The sequence below is a fragment of the Panthera pardus genome, unplaced genomic scaffold (assembly GCF_024362965.1).
Source record: "Panthera pardus isolate Hobbes unplaced genomic scaffold, ASM2436296v1 HiC_scaffold_24, whole genome shotgun sequence".
NCBI classification, from domain to species: Eukaryota; Metazoa; Chordata; class Mammalia; order Carnivora; family Felidae; genus Panthera; species Panthera pardus.
In genome coordinates, this window is record NW_026526810.1 from 126,115,098 (window position 1) to 126,138,039 (window position 22,942).

The window sequence follows — 22,942 nt, forward strand, 5'->3', positions numbered from 1 at the left end:
CGCCAGTTGCCATCAGAACCCTCTGTTCACCCGGCCTGTGTCCGAGCTTTTTCATCTCAGGTGTGCAACTGAATTTCAAAATCTAAATTTTGGGGACTTCCGCAGCACAGACCCACACTGTTCCTCTGGGTGATCATCTTGTCATGCTTTTGCAGTTTGCTGGCTGTGCAAGGAAAGTGGCTGCACGGGGGTTCAGACTTTATGGCAAAACAGAGCAAAAAGCCAGCACTCCAGCTCCCTGCCCTCAACAGGAACCCCCTGCCCTCCCCACCCCCCACTCCTATGCCTGGAAACAGTGCAGCATGTTGGTGCCACCCTTTCTTCTTGAGACCCAGGGGACCCTCAGTACATGCTGTCATTCCTGGGACTCCACCCCACTAAGCACCTTTAAGCCACGCATGTCCCCGATGGTAGTGGACTTCTGGAAGTTCCAATTTTCCACTCCCTTGCTTATAATACTTTGTGGTAGCATCCATAAGCAGGCTTCCTCCCCACCACCTTACCCACAGTTATATCTCACCCAAGTCAACTCTCTGCACCTCCTACCTTCCAAAACGTGGTTGCTTTTCTACTTGTAGACTTGCAGTTTTTGTTCTCTCAGACCTCCAATTGATTTCTTGGGTGTTCAGAATGATTTGATAACTGTCTAGCTGTGTTTGAGGGACGAGACAAGCTTAGGATCCTCCTACTCCTCCACCATCTTAACTTCCCCATAAAGGCATTTTAAAACAAAGAGAATTTACTATTCATTAATCCTTGTTAAAAAGACCCCTAAAAGATGCAGTTCAGCAATAAACTGAACTCACAAGAAAAGAGTTAAGTTATAAGAAGCAATAGTGAACAGAGAAAACAGGTAAACATGTGAGAAAATCTAAACAAGTAGTGAATTTATAAAATGAAAATTACACAATAATGATTAATTTGGGGGAATATAATACAAGGTAGGGCTAAATACTAAGTAACAATAATACAGAAAATGAAATGGATAATTGAGGTTAAAACACTCCATGTTCTTGTAGTGGTCATGACAATTATAGACATAATTGTTAAGTCAGTATATAAATTAATAGAACAGATATAACTTCTAGACCATTAGGGAGAAATGAAACAAAGAAATCCTAACAATCTAAATAGGAAAGGAGGAGGAGAAAGCAAAGAGAAACTGTGATAAAGAGAAACACATAGCAAGATAAGAGAAATAAGTAAAAATATATCAGTAATCATAATATACAGATTTAACTCACCAGTTAAAAGATAGAAACTCTCTGGATCAAAAACAAAATCCAGCTATATGTTATTTACAAAAGGCACACCTAAAACATAATGACAAAGAAATATTGAAAGTAAAGAGATGGAAAAAGATATATCAGACCAGCACTAGCCAACAGAAAGCTGGAGTATTTTATTAATAGCAAGAAAATAAACTTTAAGGCAAAAGGGATTATTAAAATTAGGTAGAGTCATTGAATAATAATAAAAGGAACATTTCACTAGGAAAATAATACTATCCCAAACCTGAATATACTCAACATTTGTTGAAAAGCCTTAAAAAGCAAAAATGGAGAGATGTTTAAGAAGAAATGGACAAATCCACAACCATAGCAGGCATTTTAACATATCTTTTTTATAACTAATAAACTAATCAAGCAGGAAAGTAATTAGTGAAGCTATAGAAGATTTACATGATGTTCCTGAGAATACCCCAAACTTTATATGTAATAGTTAGAGAATACACATTCTTTTCAGGCATATATGTCGTATTTATAGAAATTAACCATGTACTAGATCACGAAGCAAATCTCTAATTCTACAGAAATAAAATCATATATATTTTGTTCTCCATACAGAAAGCAATAAAATTAGAACTCATTTACAAAAAGACAACCCAAAATTCCTATATATTTGAAAACCTAAAAACCCATTTCTAAATAATTCATGGCCCAAAGGAAAAAAAAAAACCCACAATGAATATTAGACTATTTCAATAACAATAAATATCTTATATATCAGAACTGGTGAGATATATCTAAAAGTTGTTCTTAGAAATTATCTCATTAAAAATGAAAAGATTAAATATAGTGAGCTGGAGGTCTGACTCAAAAGTTTAGAAAAAGAATATGAACGCAACACTTGAAAAATAAAAGGAACAAAGGAACATCATCAAAGAAATAGAAAAAAATGAGAAGCTTGACAAAAGCTGTTTTTTGGAAGAGATTAAAACGGACAAATTTCTAGCAAACTGATCAAGAAAAAAGAGAAAAGTTATAGATCAATAAAAAGGAAACTTTACTACACTCACAACAGAGATTAAAATATAAGTGAATTCTATGAACAAATGATACCAAGGAATTTAAAAAGAAAAAAGATAACATTTTTCTATAAAAATACAACTTACCAGAGTTGACTGAAGAAGAAATTGAAAACCATATATAATTATACATATTTTTAAAAGATTAAATAAGTATTTGAAAAGCTACTCACACTCGGCGGGGGCGGGGGGGAGAAAAAAAATTACACTCTGATAGCTATACATGTGCAGTAAGAGGAAATATTAAGAGGAATAGGATTTCTATCTATATATCTGATTCTAAATTCATTTCATGATGTTGGTATATAATCTTGATACCAAAATCAGACAAATGTAATATTAGAAAATTATACGTCAGCTGGAAAATAAAGTCCAAAATAAAATATTAGCAAACAAGATCCAGCAAAGTGTAAAAAAAAATATAATAAAATATAGAAAGTAAAGTTTTTTCCAAGAATTGAAAGATGGCTTAACACTCAACAACATAAAGTTATTAATATAACTCACAACACTAGGTGACTAAAGAGAAAAACTATAAGAATTTCTTTATATCAATAAACAATTAGAAACTGAGAATTCATCTACTAAAACCCTAGAGTAAACACCATACTAAATTGTAAAACCCAAGACACATAGCCTTAAAGTAAACAAGCAAGAATACACATGAATAAAAGGGCAATAAAACCAAACCAAACCATCCATTCACAAACACACAGAATAAAAATGAGAATCACAAAGATATAAAACCATCATTACTGACAAACAGTGGTTCTGATTTTCTCTTAATATAGTCATATACTTAAAAAATCCAAGTGAATCTGTAAGTTACTGGAATATGAATTCAGCAACATTGCTTTGTACAAGATCCAACATTCCTGTAGTGCCAAAAAACCCCATATTCTTATTTTTGTAAATTGGAATAAAACTTATAAAGTTAATAGAAATGAATCTAATAATATAAGTACAAGCATTACACAGGAAGTTATAAAGTATTATTAAAAGGAATAAAAGATAATAACTGGGAAGGTAGGACTATTTATTTATGCTAATTAATCAGAAGATTCACTATCCAAAGATCACAGTTATTTCCGAATTAATTTATCAGTTTAATTCTATAATTCACATGGAGGAACAAAAGACCAAGAATAGAGAATACAGAGAAGAGAGTGAAGGAAGGTCAGATGAAAGGAGGAGAGAATGGCAGGGTAAGAGTGAAGAAGAGAAAGATCTCACCTTTCCAGATTTAAGACTTACTATAAAATCATGGCCTTTAAGATTTTTTATTTTGACTCAGAGAGAAGCAACCAGAAGAATGAAACTGAGTAAAGAGAAACAGAACAGAAATAGACTCACAGGCATGTATAGGAACTTGGCATATGACAGAAGGTACCTTTCAAATCAGCAGGGAAAAGACTAACTGACCATTCACTGATCGTGAACTATCAACTGGATTATCTATAAAAAGAGGTAACATAATATCCCCACTTTGTTTTATATTCAGAAATTAATTCCTATTAAATTAACATTTTAATGTGCTCATTTTTAAAAGAAAATAAAAGCAAATATCTTAGTGCACTGAGATAAAAAGAGATTATGTTTTTAAAAATTCCAAGAAATCAACAACCCAATTCACACCTCAAGGAACTAGAAAAAGAAAAACTAAAAGCAGCGGGAAAATAAATAAGTACAGCACAAAGAAATGAAACAAGAATAGAAAAACAATAGAAAAAAACTAACAAAACTAAGAGATGGTTTTTTGAAAATATCAACAAGACTGACAAACTCTTAGCTACATTAAAAAAATATTCAAATAAGTAAAATCAGAAATGAAAGAGAAGACATAAGAAAATGAAAGAGAAGACATAAGAAGCTACTATTGGGGTGCCTGGGTGTCTCAGTCAGTTAAGTGTCTGACTCTTGATTTTGGTTCATGGTTGTGGGATTGAGCCCCAAATTGGGCTCTGTGATGGGCATGGAGCCTGCCTGGGGTTCTCTCTCTCTCACCCCCTCTGCCCCTCTCCTCTGCTCATGCTCTTTCCTTCTTTCTCTCTAAAATAAAGGAGGTAAAAATTTTTAAAAAAGAAATAACTATGAACAATTATACACCAACAAATTGGATAATCTAGAATGGATAAATTCCTGGAAATATAATTTATCAAGACTGAATCATAGAGAAATAGAAAGTTCTGAACAGAACCATGATCAGTAAGGAGATTAAATCAGCAATCAAACACCCTTCCCCCACCCACCTCCCTCCCCAAATAAGCTCAGGCTTAAAGGAAAATTCTAAAAAACATTTAAAGAATGTCCTCACTTTTTCAAAAAACCGAAGAACATACTTTTAAACTCATCAGATGAGGCCAGCATTACTCTGATACCAAAGCCAGCAAAAGATACTGCAAGAAAAGAAAACTACAGCCTTCTATTTCTGGTGAAAACTGATACAAAAATCCTAACAAAATATTAGCAAACCAAATTCAACAGCACCCTAAAAGGTTTATGTAACATGATCAAGTGAGGTTTATTCCTGGAATACAAGGATGGTTTAAGATTTGAAAGTTAATCAATATAATACACCACATTAACAGAATGAAGAACAGAAGAACAGAATGAAGAAAAATTCAAGTGATGCGGAAACAGCATTTGAGGGGCACCTGGGTGGCTCAGTCATTAGAGCATCCAACTCTTGATTTTGGCTCAGGTCATGATCTCATGGTTTCGTGAGTTTGAGCCCTGCATCAAGGCTTCAGTGCAGAGTCTGCTTAAGATTCTCTCCCTCTCTCTGCTCCCCCCTCCCCCCGCCATTCGCACTCTCTGTCTCTCTCAGGATACATAGATAAACTTAAAAAGAACACTCAGCAACAAAGTAGGAATATAAAGAAACTACCTCCATAGTAAAGACCGTATATGAAAAGCCCACAGCAAACATCCATACTCAATGGTGAAAAATGGAAATTTCCTCTAAGATCAGTAACAAAGTAAGGATGTTCCCTCTTACCACTTCTATTTCATACAGCACTGGAAGTCCAATCCAGAGCAATTAGGCAAGAAAAAGAAATAAAAGACATCCAAATTGGAAAGGAGAAAGTAAAATTATCTCTGCTTGTAGATGATATAATCTTATATGTAGAAAATACTAAAGATTACACACACACACACACTATTAGAATAAGTATATATAGCAAAGTTACAGGACAGAAGATCAACATACTAAAATCAGTTAATTTCTTTACACTAACAATGAACAATCTAAAAAAAAATCCCATTTAAAATAGCATCAAAAATAACAAAAATGCTTAGAAATTAATACAACCAATAAGTCAAAAGACCTGACAATTAACATTATAAAATACTGTGAAAGGAATTAAAGAAGATAGAAATAAAAAGAAAGACATCCCCTGCTTGTGGATTGGAAGACATAATATTGTGAAGATGTCCATACTACCCAGAATAATCTAAAGATTCAATGTAACTCCTATCAAAATCCCAATGGCATTTTTTTTTTTGCAAAAATTAAGAAAAATCTTAAAATTCATATGGAATCTCAAGGAACCCTGAATAGCCTAAATAATCTTGAGAAAGAAAGAAAAGTTGGCAGTCTCACACTTCCTGATTTCAAAACATATTTCAAAGTTACAGTAAATAATACATCTTTGTAGTGGAATTAAGACAAATATATAGAGCAATGGAACAAAACACAGAGCCCAGAAATAAACCTTATAGTGCATATGGTCAAGACCACACGTGAACAAAGGATGGTCTCTTCAACAAATGATGCTGGGAAAACTGGAAAGCCACATGCATTCGGCCCTTACTTTGCACCAAATACGAAAGTTAACTCAAAAAAGACTAAAGACCTAAATGTAAAATCTAAAACTATAAAACTCCTAGAAGAAAAAACAAGTTTCATGACACTGGATTTGGCAACGATTTCTTGGATATGATACCAAAAGGACAAGCACAAAAGCTGGCAAATGGGACAATATCAAAATTAAAAGCTTCCTTGCATCAAAGGAAACAAAGTGAAAAGACAACCTATAGAACGGGAGAGAAAATTTTCAAATCACATATCTGGTAAGTGGTTAATATCCAGAATATATAAAGAACTACAACTAAACAACAACAAAAAGTAAATAATCTGATTTTAAAAATGCAAAAGGGGTGCCTGGATGGCTCAGCCAATTAACTGTCTAACTCTTGATTTTGGCTCAGGTCATGATCTCGTGGTTCATGAGTTCAAGCCTCACATCAGGCTCTGTCTGCACCGACAGTGTGGAGCCTGCTTGAGATTCTCTCTCTCTCCTCTCTCTCTGCTCCTCCTCACTCCCCCCTCCTCTCAAAATAAATAAATAAAGAAAATAGGCAAAGAATTTCAGCATTCTTCCAAAGATGATATACAAATGGTCGAAAAGCATATGAAAAGATGCTCAACATCACTCATTGCATCATTAATGCAAATAAAAACTACAATGAACTATCACTTCATGCTCATTAGGAGGGCTGCTATCAGAAAAGCAGAAATAATAAATACAGATGAGAATGTGGAGAAACTGGAACCCTTGCACACAGGTGGCAGGAATGTAAAATGGTGCAGCCGCTATGGGACACATTATGGACATTCCTCAAAAAATTAAAAATAAAATTATCATGAGGGAAAATAAATAAAATGTTATAATATGATCCACCAGTCCTACTTCTGGATATATATCTAAAATAACTGGAAGCATAATCTCAAAGAGATATTTGTATACCTATGTTCACTGCAGCATTGTTTACAATAGCCAATAAGTGCAAGCAACCCAAATGTCCCTTAGTAGATGAATGCATAAACAAAGTATGATATATACATATATTATAATATTATTTAGCCTTAAAAAAGAAGGAAATCCCAGGATGCCTGGGTGGCTCAGGCAGTTAAAGCATCTGACTTCGGCTCAGGTCATGATCTCGCCATTCCCAAGTTTGAGCCCCGTGTCAGGCTCTGTGCTGACAGCTCAGAGCCTGGAGCTTGCTTCGGATTCTGTGTCTCCCTCTCTCTCTCTCTCTCTCTCTCTCTCTCTCCCCCGCTCACACTCTGTCTCTCTCTCCCTCTCTCTCAAAAATAAAATAAACATTAAAAAAAAAAAAAAAAAAGGAAATCCTGTCACTTGCTACAACGTGAATGAACCTTGAGGACATTATGTTAACTGAAGTAAACCAGTCACAAAAAAGATAAACGCTGTAAGATTCTACTTATACTAGGTATCTAAAGTAGTCAAACTCATAGATACAGTGTAGAATATTGGTTTTCAGGGGCTAGGAAGGGGAAAAAATGGGGAGTTATTGTTCAATGGGTGTAGTGTTTAGTTTTGCAAGATAAAAAAAAATTCTACAGACCTGTTACACAACAATGTGAATATAGTTAGTACTACTGATCTACACTTAAAATTAGTTAAGATGATGGGGCGCCTGGGTGGCTCAGTCAGTTAAGCATCTGACTCTAGATCTTGGCTCAGGTCATGATCTCTCGGTTCACGGGATCGAGCCCTGTATCAGGCTCTGTATTGACAGCACGGAGCCAGCTTGGGATTCCCTCTCTCTCTCCACCTCACTCTGCCCCTCCCCAACTCATGCTCACTCTCTCTCTCTCTCAAAATAAATACACATTTTAAAAATAGTGAAGATTATAATTTTTATGTGTATTTTCTAAAATTAAAAATTTTACATAATCAAATATAAATATTAAATGATTACAGTAAATTTGATTTTATTAAAATGTCAAATCTGATGATGGCAAAAATATCATTCAAAACAAGTGAAAGACTTGGAAAAGAAACAATACGTATAATTACAAATGACAGGTATCTAGAATATTTAAAGAACTGCAGCAAACCAATAATATCAGAAAAAAACTTCAATACTGTGATAAACACAGAAAGCTAAATGAATCTCAGTAGGATAATGGGTAAGTAAACTGGATAATTCACATCAAAGAATATTATATAGAGGGTAAACTGAATGAAATAGATTCATACTGATCAACTTGGATACATTTCAAAAATAAGTCAAATAAAACAATTTGCATATGGTATGTCATTTATGTCCATTTTAGGAACATGAGCTAAAGTGTATATAGTTTCTGGATATACACATCTGAAGTAGGGGCACTAAAACAGGATTAAATTCAATCCACCATCTGCCTTTTGCCTGCACTTGTTAAGCAAAATGTGGTTGGAGTAAAACATAGAATCAGGTTGACCAATTTCACTTTAAATTCACGACTGTGAACCTCGAGCAGGCCTTTAACGCTGCCCAGCAAACGCACTCATTTCCTAATCCATTCATTCTCCCACGGACATGACTGCTTATTTTGTATCTTCTCCTCTCTCCTCAAACTCCAGTGTCTCCTTCTTTTCCCTCCTCACTTTCAGTGAGAACACAGAAGCAATCAGAAAAGACCCTCTATGAGCTCTCACTACCACGTCTTGACAGCCACCTGCTTCTGTGCCCAGGAACTCACCCTTCTCTGTTCCTAAGGATGCACTGATGAAGCCACTAGCTAAGAACTACATCCCCACTTGTGCACTGAGTTTATCCCTCCCAAGGTCCAGCATCTCCCCCCCATCTCTTATTATTATATCGACCCCCACTTCCTTTACAGGAATGTGTCAACCAGCATATGACGTCTGTCATTTCTCCCGCCTTATAATAAAGAGACCTCTTTTGACCCCGCTTCATCCTCTGCTGCTCTCTCCACACGATTTCACTATTCCTTTTTACAGAAAACCCCAAGGTTGCCTTTATTGGTAGAGGACAATATGTCTATTCCCATTCTCTCTCTCTTGAGGTTTAAACTGAGCCAATGATCAATCTCCTGTCCTCCCCTTACTTGAGTAAACAACAGTATTTGACATAGTTGATTTTGTTCGTCCTTGAAACATTTCTTCATGTGGTTTCTAAGATAACACACTCGCCTGTTTTCTTCCCAACTTTCCAGTTTCCTTTGCTGGTGCCTCTTCCTCTCTTTACTCTCCATGTTGGAGTAGCCAGGGCTCAGAGTTTAGTCCCTTTTTCTTTTCTATCTGTACTTACCCTGCTGATATTCTCCTCAATTTTCATGATTTTAAATATACTGGCAAATTCCAAATCTGTATCTCTAGATGGGACTTCTCCCCCACACTCCAGACTCCTATGTCCTATTGCCTCCTGGACATCTCTGTAAGTCTAATAGTCATCTCAAAACTCAAGCTGCTCAAATGAACTCCTCCACTTACCCCAAATCTTCTTTCCATCTTAAGTCCACTAGTTGATGGCGACCTCATCCTTCCAGACTCTCTAACGAAAAAACTTAGGGCTCCCCTGATTCCTCTTGCTCTCTCACACCCCACACCCAACCCATCAAGAACTTTCATCATCTCTAATGTCAAAATATATCTAAACTCTGACCACTTATTACAACCTACTCTGCTAGCCCATGGTCTAAACTAGCCATTACCATCTCTTGCTGGGATTAATGCAAAAGCTTACTAACTGGTCTCCATGTCTCTAGACTTGTCCCACTATTAGAATAGCATGCTTGGCAAATCGAATTACTCTTCTAAAATAAGTCAGATCCTCTCCCTCCCCTACTCGAATCTCTCCAATGGCCCCCACTTCACTAAAAGAAGCCGTAGTCCTTACAACAGTCTTCGATACCCTACATGACCTGTACAATCCTCCCTCTGTATGACTGCCTGCACACCCCGACTTTCTGCTACTCTAACCGTCAGTCATTTTATACACTTACACTGCACTCCTCTGTTCCACAAACAGCCCAGACATATTCCCACCTGGGATCTTTCACGCTGGCTGATCCCTCTACCTAGAAATGTCTTTCCTAAGATACGGACATGGCTCACACTCTCACTCTCTTTGTGTCTCTACTTAACTGTCACTTTCTCAGCAAGGCCATTCCTGATTACCTGATTTAAAAGTGCAACCTTTCTCTCCCTGATACCCCCATCCCTCTTTCCTAGTGTACTTGTCTCCTTGTAACTTACCACTATCTACCATATTCCATACATGTTTTTACTCATTCTCCTGTTACTGGCTGCCCCCCTGTCTAGAGGAAAGATTTCTGTCCATTTTGTTCATTGCTAGATTTCAACACTAGATAGAACTCTGCCTGGATCACAGTAGACATTCGATTGATATTTGCTGAGTGGAAAAAAATACAAAACGTTTATAAGTGCATATGTAAATAGTGGGTGCACAGATTCTGTTGTATCACTTTTTTAAATTTTTATTAGTTAAATATTGCACAATGTAAAAAATTAAAAAAGATATTTAAAAGATATAAACATTTATTCATCCCATTTATTCAGGGTTGATTAGTATTCCAGAATATTTTTTGCTAAATTCCCCTTAAGGGCTTGAAAATCCCTGACACTCAACATGGTTTTAAATAATTTTCCCTTTATTATGGTCTATTTTCAGATTAATGCATCCTATGTTAATATAGAATAATGTGATTGCTAAATATAATTTTCAAGTAAATAAAAATTATATCTATTTACCCTGATTTGAACAATGGAACACATGAAAGAAGTTTCTGTGAAAAGAATCTCCACTCAAAAGTTGTCCCTGCTTGTTCTGTGATGCCATTTACATTAAACCTGCCCACTGAACTTACACATTGAACCTGCCTTATTTTCATTTTTTAAATTTAAAAAAAAAAATGTTTTTTAGAGAGAGAGCGAGTGAGCTGGGGAGAGAGAAAAAATCTTAAGCAGGCTCCACGCTCAGCCCAGAGCTAGATTCCACAATCCTGGGATCATGACCTGAGCCAAAATTAACAGTTGGACCCTTAACCGACTGAGCCACCCAAGTGCCCCAAACCTGCCGTAAAATAAATAGTATAACAATAAGTCTTAACAGAGCCAATGATTTTAAAAAATTTTTTAATATTTATTTTTGAGAGAGAGACAGAGCGTGAACAGGAGGAGGGATGGCGCAGAGAGAGAGGGAGGCACAGAATCGGAAGCAACAGAGCCAATAATTTCTATTGTACGAAAAGTTATAAAGGAATCTGTGCGGTAGACATCTGAGGGCAAAGCCCTATCCGTCTCCCTTCCCCTGACAGATACCTGACAGAAAAACATTGCAAAAACAATGGCTGAAACTAACGTGCTAGCATCTGTAAATTGCATAATACTGTTTGAGTAGAAGAAAAACTGGGGCAACAGAAAAATGCTCTGACTGGTTTCTAGGCCTCCTGTTTTCCCAACACTTCCATCTCAGTGTTGACCCTAAAATAACTAAAATTATCCTAAAGTCACTCATCTTGGCAAGTGACTGACAAGACTTGCTTACAGAGACTTACTTAATACGTTCTTCAGGAGCACATGCCAATGCAAAGAATCGTGAACATATGTCACTACAAATTAGGCAGGAGGGGGACAGAAGTAACTAGAAAGCTGCCTTAGAGAGGAGGGTTATCTGATTCCTAATGCAAATATGCTCTTTATGGGTCCTGAACCTCCCCAGGCATCTTGTGATATATATGTCACAATAGCAGAATGCTGCAAATGACATTATTAACCAGGCGTTCATTAAAGATGTACTTTAAAACTTTCTTACAAATCAGAAAAGGGAGAATAATTAAGATTCTCATCTGTCTATTTTAATTTTGCTCACAGTAATCTAAACTTTGAACAGTATGTCCTACAAGTAGAAACTGATATTTATTTACTGCTTCACACATTAGAACATACTTTCATAAGCACCAACTCATTTTGTCCATATTATGATCCTATCAATTAGATATGACAGCTATTATTTTACAGATGAAGAAACTAAGACTGAGAGGGGTTAACGACTAAGTGGCTTGCCCAGAGTCACACAGCCACAAAGTGGAGAACTGAAAAAGATCCTCTTACTTTAATACATGTTCCATCCAGTATATAAGCCTTTATATGTTCAAAAAATTAATTAATGAGTAACATCATTTTATAAGCGAAGGTACATTTTTCTATTTTCTGTAAAGAGAAAATAGTGATTAATCCATAGGCCTGTCCCTTTAAAGTATATTATAGTTTGGCAGTATGTTATAGTTTAGCTACTTCTATTTTAAATGTTGGGGTCATTATTTTTCTGCTACTTTTATTTAACTACCTGTAGGTTCATGTTAATAACCTGTTGTGATATTTGTAAATGTTCAATGTGAAATTATGAAAACATAGAATGCATGCACTATTTAAGTATAGGGTAACTAGGGGCGCTTAGGTGGCTCAGTCTGTTAAGTGTCTAACTTTGGCTGAGGTCATGATCTCATGGTTTGTGGGTTTGAGCCCCATGTCGGGCTCTGTGCTAAAAGATCAGAGCCTGGAGAATGCTTCAGATTCTGTGTCCCTACTCTCTCTCTACCCCTCCCCCACTTGTGCTCTGTCTCTCTCTCTCTCTCTCTCTCTCAAAAATAAATAAACATCAAAAAAATTTTAAGTATAGGGTAACTAATAATACATTAATGTATCATTTTGACATTGTTTACGAAGAGGTAAAAACAAACCCCTTTTAAAAATAATGTTTAGGGGCGCCTGGGTGGCGCAGTCGGTTAAGCGTCCGACTTCAGCCAGGTCACGATCTCGCGGTCCGTGAGTTCGAGCCCCGCGTCGGGCTCCGGGCTGATGGCTCGGAGCCTGGAGCCTGTTTCCGATTCTGTGTCTCCCTCTCTCTGCCCCTCCCCCGTTCATGCTCTGTCTGTCTCTCTCTGTCCCAAAAATAAATAAAAAACGTTGAAAAAAAAAATTAAAAAAAAAAAAATGTTTAAAAAAAAATTTTTAATGTTTATTTTTGAGAGAGAAAGACAGACAGACAGACAGAGTGCTAGTAGGGGAGGAGCAAAGAGAGACAGAGACACAGAATCTGAAGCAGGTTCCAGGCTTTGAGCTATCAGCACAGAACCCAATGTGGTGCTTGAACCCACAAGTGGTGAGATCATGACCTGGGCTGAAGTCGGGCACTCAACCGACTGAGCCACCTAGGCGCTCCCCTAAACAAATGTTTTTGAAATCTTCAATGTTAGAATCATATATCCGATACCTAGCAAATGTCTGACTTACATTAGGAACTCAACAAATGTTTACCGAATTGTACTCTCAAGAAATCCTCTGAAGGACATAGGCTAGCATACAGGTATTTAGAAATGTCTTCTTTTATTCTTAGAGTCTCAAGGGATTTATCAAATTCTATGATTGAGAAAAGAACATATCAAAAGTATCAAACTTGTAAAGTATTCATTATCATATAAAAGACTTTAAAGATTTCTAAAATAAATCAATTTTATCCTGTTTACAATCTAGTTTAGCAAACTGTAATCTAGAAATAATTAATCATATGAATATTTGACAAATACCTCTCAATAGAGGCTCATCAGGGCAAAGAATTTGTTATGTTCCCCACTATATTTCCAGGGTCTAGTACAATACCTGACATACTGTACTCAATATTTGCTCAATTGTTAAATTAACGAATACACAGAGACATGAATATTACGCCATGAACAGAAGCTTTAAAGATTATTTTAAAAGTACACATTTTTTACACTAAGTAAACTCCTAAAAATTAAAAAAGAAGTACATTTCCCAGACCAAATGAGGGCAGAATTTATAACACAAAATTGCAACATGCTGAAGGAGAAGCAGATTTGGGTGGGGGGAAGATAAGCTCGGTTTTGGAAATGTTGAGCTTGAGGAGCTACAAAAGTGTCAAGTGGAAATACGGTAGAAGCATGTTAGGGTCTGGAGCCCAAAAGAGAGGTCAGAGTTGCCATACATATTTAAGAACCACCAGCCTAAAGGGAGAGAGTAAGGCATAGAGAGAGAAGAGCACTTAGTATTTAACTGTGAGGAACACTTGGGTAGAACAGGAAAAGCCTGCAGAAGATAGTGAGAGAGATAAGGAAAGCCAGGGGACCGTGGTGTCACAGGAGCCAAAGTAAGAGGCAATTTCTAGTTCAACATTACTAGGTAGTCAAGTTAAGAAGAGGACTAAAAAGTATCTAAAACTGAGGTCAATAGTGACCTTGACAAGAAGACTTACAGTCAGTTGGTAGGTGTGCAAGCCAAACCAGAGTAGACTAAGGAGTGAGTGAGATGTGGGTAAGTAAAGAGTGTGTAGACAAATACTGACAGAGGAGAACAAGAACACAAGAGATGGCAGGGAATATGTAATTCTGAGATTCTTTTTATCTACTAGTCAGTCTGTCCGTCCGTCCGTCCGTCCATCCGTCCATCCATCCATCCATCCACTCTCCATCTTTAAAAGTTTAAGACAGGAGAGACTAAGCATGCTTAAATGGTAACAAAAGGGTCCAAGAGGAAGAGGTAAAAAAGGAGAGAGGTTAGTTAGAGCTAGAGCCATACAATCTTTCCCTAGGCACTGGAAACCTAGGAGGAGACTCCTTAAACTAGAGTTTAAACTAAAAACCAAGGAGGTAGAATAGGGATAAACAAAAAAGAAACTCACTCCAAGAAAGATACTTCAATATAAGTGATTCAGCGTGACATGTGAAACCAAAAAGGAATGCTAGCTAATCAAAACAGAAATTGTTTGGTGGAAATATTTTTAAGGTGGAAGGAGTCTTAGGCAGGGAAACTGGCTGGATAGGTGGTGGGTAGAATTAGGGAAGCAAAGGACCATGAGATCCCGTTGTAGGGGTCTCAGAGAAGGGTAGTTCCCATGCCAGCCATGAGAGCTAAACCTGAAGTCTAGTGTGATGGTATGTCCTCTACAGAAAGAGGAAGAATGAGCTGGTAGTCTGAGGGGAAGAGATGAAACTAGAAAGCTTAATTATACAGACACTATCACGTAACTATAATTAAACGCAGCTAGGTTGTATTCAGTGAAAAATAAGAAAATTTGTACAGTATTTCTCCACTTCAGATAGAATCCCAGTATTTCATTTTTGCACCTAAACAACTACGTGCTCAAAACTTATGGCAGCCAATGAGAGCCTCCCTTGTGGAGGAGCGGCTGACATGACTCGCAGGACACACAAATCTCTCTTGTGAGGAGGGACCTGGCTGGTTCGGTCACACAGTCTTTCTGATTAATTTGTATCTCTGTATTAAAACTCAACAACTCTGATCCATATTTGACTTTTGTTTATTTTGTTTTCGTTTCTGACATTTTGCCGTTGCCCAGGGCCAAAGTCTGCCAAACATTCAGCCACATGTACCTGTAAATACAGGGGTCACTAAGTGATTCTTTTCATTGGTGTCTTACCAGAACCTAGCCCAATGTCTCATGGAGAAGGCCCTCAACAAATACTTTGATAGAGGGAAGGAGCAAATGTGTGAATGGTCCCATGGAGAGAGATGATGGTCACCAAATCTCCCTGCGAAGGGGTCCTTTACAAACCAAGGGCCCTTTCGCTGTCTGTTGAAGCCCACAGACCACTTCTCAGAATAGTGTTTTTAAATGCACAGTATGACAGAGGAAACTAATCATACTGCAATACAGACAAAAGAAACGAATTACGGTGAAATATACTGAAATCAAAATAGAAAGAGAAGTTGTGACATCATCACAAACATGGTTCCGGGGCACACGCTGGGCCCGTCAAGTCCCAGACATCTCTGTAGAAAGATCTGGCCGGGCTACTTCACTAGCAACACCACCTACTGATAGCATCTGCAGGTTTTGTTTTCAGTTTCTCAGAGAGGAATTCTCCAAACTCCTGTCTGGGAAGACGTGTTCTCAGGACAAAGTGGCAGAAAGAGGCCGTGGGAGCTCCATGGTTCGCTGTGTCATTTTTCACCCCACCCAGTAGTTTCCTTGTTGTGGCCTCACCTTCAGCCCCTCGTCCCTGAATCCAGTCTTTCTACTTAACCCTTTCAGTCTTCCTGGAAGGTAAGGGAAGCATGGCTGCCTGGGTGAATAGGGGAGACAGAGACCTGGAGGCTACCTGTTTCTTATACAGACTTCCAAACAACCCTCCTATGTCCCATGGCACCTGTGTTCCTACTCTGAGGGAGTCCTGAACCTTTCTGGGGGCCAGAAGTGCAAATTAGTTTGCCTTGGGGCTTCTCACGTTGCTAGCTTAGGATTCAACTGTGATCAGGGATGCTTAAATTGGCTACAAGTAGTATTCCTGCTGACTGTCTTCCAAAATTTGGTTGCTATATTCTTTCATCTTTTCTGAGTACATACCTATTTTACTCCTTTACTTTTATTTATGGGGTTTAATGAGGAAGCAACAGTAAATGTATTTAATCTGTCACATTTTACTGACATTGCCACTAACAGTTTTACAAAGGAGAAAAAGTCTTAAAAATCAAACTTTGAAGTAAATTCCTCAAAAATTCATCTATTTTATAACAATGATTGTCCCATCAAAGATAATCAGTATAATTATAACCGTAACTTCATGAAGGCATCTTATTCACCACTGTATTATCCAGTACCTAGCATAGTAGAGGTGGGCAATACTTAATAAGCGAACTGAATGAATACAGATATGATAAAAAGTTGAGATCTTTAGTTTTTATGATTTCAGCACTTATCAAATTCACTTAGGACTACATGGGCAATACTCCAAAAAGCAAATGTTCAGAAATAGATACGCCTAATTTGGAATTCAAGACCAATGTGTTTTACAACCACAAAGTTCTTCACTACAAAAATTCCACTGTGATTCTGTATTCTAACTAATAATTTCTTAGATAAAAATGAATTGGCATTCAAATTCATCTAGTTATCTTGCATAACCAGTAGCGTAAAAATACAATTTTTTTTTTACAGCTGCTACATGAGGAGTATTTAACTAGAACTAGATGTACAGTTTTAAATGTCATTAAATGCACCTGTAATAATAAAGAAATTCTACTGAAAGTGCAAGGTCCTCCATATTCAAAATCTGCACGTTAGCTATCAAATTTTAGTTTAGCTATCACAAATTACTTCAATAATTTTAGATTGTTGAAGAAGTAGGTCTAGTAGATCCTTGCCATTTTTGTCAAGTGAATTTGAAGGGCCATCACGACATGTCCTACTTTGTAAATATAATGTAAACTGTATGTCCTTTGTTTTGTAATGGTCCACTGGTTATCACCTAAGCCATAATTCTCCTAAAGGGCCCAAAGGATTATTCAAAATTTTCAGTCATATTTTATAGGGAAAGTTAAATGCATAGTTTTGATTTGTTTTAGACTGGGGATTTCTGATATATTCATTAAATGTTTACTGCAATTCTAGCAAGATGGTTCCATGTTCCATGGTAATTTAAGCTAAAACTCTTTACAGTCATTCAGGTCAAGATGTTCCTCTAGGCAAACGTGCCCAAAAAATCCATAATCCATATGGTACTATCCTGATAAATGCTTCTTCTACAGCTCATTTTTTATCATTGTGTACATTCCATTGTTACTAACTTCAAATTAAAATATAATACTCACTTCTTCAGCCACAAACTCCTTACTCAGACCAAAATCTGTCAGCACCACGTGGCCATTAGAATCAAGTAGAATGTTCTCAAGCTTAATGTCACGGTATATAATCCCCAACTGTAAAAACAAACAAATATGCATTTTAAAATAACAGTTTCCAAAAAATAAATTAGGAAAGTCTTTGTCTACCTTAAAAACAAACCAAAAAAAGGATTCTCCTGCTCAGGATGCACTAATGGCTCTTAGTGACTGGCCATGGCAAATGTGAATTCCTCTATCTCAGGGCTCATCTGCTGGGCTCGCTGGACCTCTCCTACCTCCTAACTCTTCTTTCTTTGTGTAACGAAGGTCCATCTTTGTTGGACCAGCTTCTGTGGGGTCTTTCTGTTGACTATTGCTTCCTCCTATCTTCTTAATTATCTAATCCTCACTGTACATGATCTTCTTCAGGTACTTTTAGCCAATTCGTGTCCATCACTTGCTAATGGATTCGGAGGCTTTCCTGACTAACCAGATTCCACACTGGTCATGTCTTTCTTTTTCTTCTTACAGCACCTACACATATATTGTACTTATCTAAAAATAACTGATATTTTCTAGGCGTTTCCTCCTTGTCTTGATATAACCATACTCTAACTCTGTTCTTCACATTTATCTAGTATCTTGCAAAGCATCAACTAGATAATTAATAAAGGCTTGTTGGATAATAGGCTTCTAAATAAGCAACATAAGTCAATTAGATAACATTTATATATCCCTCCATTTTGTTTTGCATGTGTTACAGTAAAACACTTCAGCTATTTCTTCAGCTAAATAAATCTACACAAGTCATATAAGTTCTTGATATATGTGCATTGCACATTTCATGTTATGTCGGCCTAAATTAAATGTTTTTAAACTTAGAAACCCTGCTTTCTACAACATTAAGTATATGAAAAAGCAGATTCGTACTAATTTCTTAAAATTGAAACAAAAAATTACAGAAGGAAACATGCTAGGCAATTTTCCTCCTGGAACTTCAGTGTTCTACACGAAAGAGAGGATAATATCTGCAGTCCGAGCAGACATTTGACTCAAAGCTTCATGAACATCTAACAGCCAGTGTGACTTTTTTTTCTTTGAAACAAACTCTTTGAAAACAATTTTAGAAATAAATTATTTACTATCTGCTTCACCTCATTACTTCCAAGGAAACTCTCATTTTTGTCTCTTCTCAGGAAACTCAATGTTAGCAGCTGTGTCAAGGTTAATATTCCTGGCTTCCTGTTGTATCTCTTTGTATTTATCTTTTTAGGGTAGTAAGATTAAGAGAAACTTAGCTGAGATCTGATTTGCTACATTACTTTCACTCTACATCAATTACACGTATATCCAGTATTCATCAGGTTTTCTACTTCTGATTACCCTGTTTTAATAATAACAGGTGTTCATGGATTTTTTTCTTTAATAAACAGAATTAACAGAATTAAAGATTTCACACAAATTAAAAACTGAATTTAGTAGCTTACCCATTGGAGCTTTGTATTTGTTTTGCTTGTTTCTACTCTGGTTATTTATGGTGATTTCCACCATCGTTTTTATATTATAAAAACTTACACCTAACCATAAAACTCCAAGATCTTTTCAACCCATTCCTGGGCCCAATTTGGTTCATATATGAAGATGTCCTAACTGCTTTATATCCCACAGATACTCAACCAGCAAAAGCTGGCCACTCCAGGACAACTCCACCCAAAGGAATGTCTGTCAGCTCCCTTCCTGCTCCTCTGTCCCTTTGGTCCACGCACTGCAGCCCCACCCCCATGCCCACCAGGGCCTTTTCTCTTTCCCTCCTGTTCTTATACATTTTCATCCACTCTCCGTAAGACTCCTGCTCTGACCCCCCCCCCCCCACCCCGCCCCATCCAGTCCTGGCTCTGTTCTGCTCTAGATGTCCCCTTTCCTTGATCCTCTCCTTCTGTGCTTGTGTCTTCTCACCATCTTTTCTCACAGCCTCTCCCGTCCATTGCCTCCATCTTGCAATTCCAGTCTCCTTGCCACTTTAAAATTTTCCTCCCTCTTCCCTGCCTTTTCCTTCATCTCTCTCCACTCCTGTCCATGCTCCATAAACACCACTTTAATCCCTGTTCATGTCTAATCCAGTGCAGGATCTGAATTCACGACAAAGAATAGTAGCTCTACAATGCACCTGTCTCATCCTAATGTAGCGACTCAAGTCATGATGGCCTCATGATCTCACACACTTTGATGAAAATTACTCAAACACTTTCTATTTCTGAGGAAATACACACACACTTGGTCTACACAGCTAACTGCTTCTATAATAATCCATCCTCATTAAGTTAAAAAAAATTTAGTCAAAATTTCTTCGATCAAGATTAATAGTATCTGAAATAATATATATATTTTTAAAGTTCGAATGGATTTTATGGAGTTCAAACAGCAGCACAGGCATGAATTCCACTTAAAGTTTTTAGCAACTGAGTTCACGCTACATGGAGACAATGGAAGAGAAGGGACAGAGAGGGAACAAGAGGGGGGCCCCAGGGGCAAAACAAAGGCAAAGGCAGACCAGAGTGGGACAGCGGGGTAGCTGGGTAGCGTGGCAGGCACTTCTTTCCAAAAACTCAGATTCTCCAACTTAATCAGGAAATATACCCTGCAAACAAACAGGCAGAGTCTGCAACGGAGTAAGTCACAACTAAGCAAATATAGATTATGACTTGTGGTTTTATTTCAAAGGTTATTTTAAGAATGAAAAGCTTTTATTCTAATGGTACTTTGTAATAAGCATTAGGATTTTTCATAAACAAGAACCAAAGAACTGCTCACATTCTACCTTTTTAATCCGTATCGCAGGAACTACCAAGAAAAAAAGATGATTTTTGAAAACGGGAACTACAGAATTGAGAATATTGGCAACGGTGTGTAAGTGTGCTTTCACAATCTCCACGAAGACAATGATGTTTAAAACAGTAGCTCTTTAGCTCCAGAATTACCTCAGTTAAAATAGATTTTTTTTCCAAGAAAAGAACTCTCAAAGACTGAGCATCTTACCTTGTGGAGATGTTCGAGGGCAAGCACAATCTCTCCAACATAGATCCGCACCTCGTGCTCTGTGAAACGCTCTCTTTGAGAAAGATGAGTAAAAAGTTCTCCACCATTTATATAATCTAAAAATGAAATATATTTTTTTCTTTCTTTGACTTGTATTCATAAACTTAAGGAAGTATTCCCTTTTAAACATTTTGGATTAACCACAAGGCACTGACTTTAATATATTATTTTTGTATAATTCTTTGTCTATAGTATATAGTTTCATCTAGAACATATTACTAAATACACATAGTAATACATTTCATAAGATAACAACTACCCTAAGCCACAATCAAATGAATGTGCATGGAGTATTGCCATTAAAACTATTACATGACATCTGTATATATTTAAATACATTTTTCCAAATGCAGTGTATCAAAACCTCTGCCATCACCACATAATACTTAGCTTGCTGTGGAGTAGCAAAACATCAACCATTGCAACAACTAAGATAAAAAAAGGAACAGAACAAAACAGAACACAAACAAAAATCTCAGCTTTTCCTTTGTAATAGCTGCCAGTCACTATCTGAGCAGATTCCCTATTTTCTAGAATTTTCTATGTACCCTTTCAAAAACGTGTTTCAGGTAGCAGGTGGCCTTCTTATTGCTCTATGCAGCCCATAAGTAAAAGTGGCACAAGGTGGCTGAGTCAAACACCTGACACTGAAAGATTCCCATTTCCCTCTTAATTTGCCCCATTTATCCCAAGAATAATGAAATTAGAGACAAAAAAGGCTACAGTGAGAAATACATAAGAGAGCTGAATAATAATAATAATATAACATAATAATATATTATAATGTGATTAATAATATAATTACTAATTATAAATATAATTATTATAATATAGACAGTATAAATATAATTATATTTAATAATAATTACCATTATTATTTGTAAAAATTATTTGTTTGTAATTAGCTCTAATAAGACATTTATTGATAATCTGATAGTAGCTTCATCAGAAACTAACCACTGCTACCTGACCACACAACATCTACGTGTGAGAAACAACATATACCTAGAAAATAGTCACAGATGTAATTTAAAGCTTTCCTCCTAAAAATTTGAGAAACATGCATCCCAAGTATATTCATTTATCAAGTTCAGCAAAATTTGAAAAAGGAACAAAGCAAAATCTTCACGAACTTGCAAATTTTTGTTTCATCTTGCCTGGTTAGCTTTAAATTCCAAAAAAGCAGATGCAACAGAATGAAAGAACTCTAATGGTTGTTTTGCAGTGTGTTTTACAAAGCGCATGCCAATAAAAAGCACTGCCCTTCTAAGGCTTCTGCATTTTGCTCAGAGGTTTTAATTATATCTTAACACAAAGCTAATTATTAAAAAGGTGTAAAGGAACACAGCATTCCTGCCAACTAACAATGAATTTTTTCTACCTTTAAGTAGTTATTTACTTAAATCAAATACTGATGTTTATGCATACATGGTTTCCACACTTAGTCATGACACAGAAACAGACACCCACAGGTCAGCTGACCAACTGACAAACTCCTACCCATCCATCCTTGCATGTCCTATGCCATTTTCTCATCTTCAATAACCACTCCAGCAGTTGATCACTTCCTTTTTTGTTAGCCACTGTACTTACTAAAGACTTCTCCCACTGCAGTTATCTTACTGTATTGAAAATGTTTATTTGCACACTTGCCTTCTCTACGAAACTCTGAGCTTTCTACAAGTCTGGATCAATGTATTCATCTCTACAAACAGTACCCACATACAGGAAGCACTCCATAGATATATTAATTAAACACAGATTCTTTACAGTGGAATATTAAATATACTCTGAAAAAAATCACTCTGAAACTCAAAGGCAAGTGTGTTGTAAAAAGAATCCAATATACTATCTTTCAGGGACTTCAATATAGGCCATAGGACCTGGGCTTTGTAACTCTCAGACTGGGATCAAACAGCGGTTTCACTGTGTCCTGCCTTGAGCAAATCAAGATTCTCTCAGCTGCAGTTTTTATCCATACAATGGAAATGGTTAACTACTGTGGATTATGGTTGCTTGGAACATAGAAAGTGGTTTATTTTCCATTTACTGGGGAGACAGAGAACAACTAATGACAAACTTAAGAAAACAAACCTAAAATAGCATCAAGTAA

At 36.7% G+C, this 22,942-nt stretch overlaps 1 protein-coding gene across 10 annotated transcripts in view; it reads right to left on the minus strand.

Moving 5' to 3' along the window:
- Positions 1-22,942, minus strand: part of RPS6KA5 (ribosomal protein S6 kinase A5) — a 181,446-nt gene that overhangs the window by 60,715 nt on the left and 97,789 nt on the right. For 8 of the 10 annotated variants that reach the window (XR_008417293.1, XR_002083628.2, XR_002083627.2 and 5 more), the window contains 2 exons: positions 20,770-20,885; positions 17,722-17,829 (listed from right to left, as the gene is read on the minus strand). The exons of 1 other annotated variant lie outside the window; for it this stretch is intronic. Coding sequence is in view for 5 of the 9 variants with exons in the window: in XM_019462028.2 (XP_019317573.1) it covers positions 17,722-17,829; positions 20,770-20,885 (224 nt within the window). In the remaining 4 variants the exon portion in view is untranslated. Of the gene's footprint in view, positions 1-1,244; positions 1,333-17,721; positions 17,830-20,769; positions 20,886-22,942 lie in introns of those variants that run through there. One more of the 10 variants, XM_019462035.2, reaches the window with a different exon arrangement.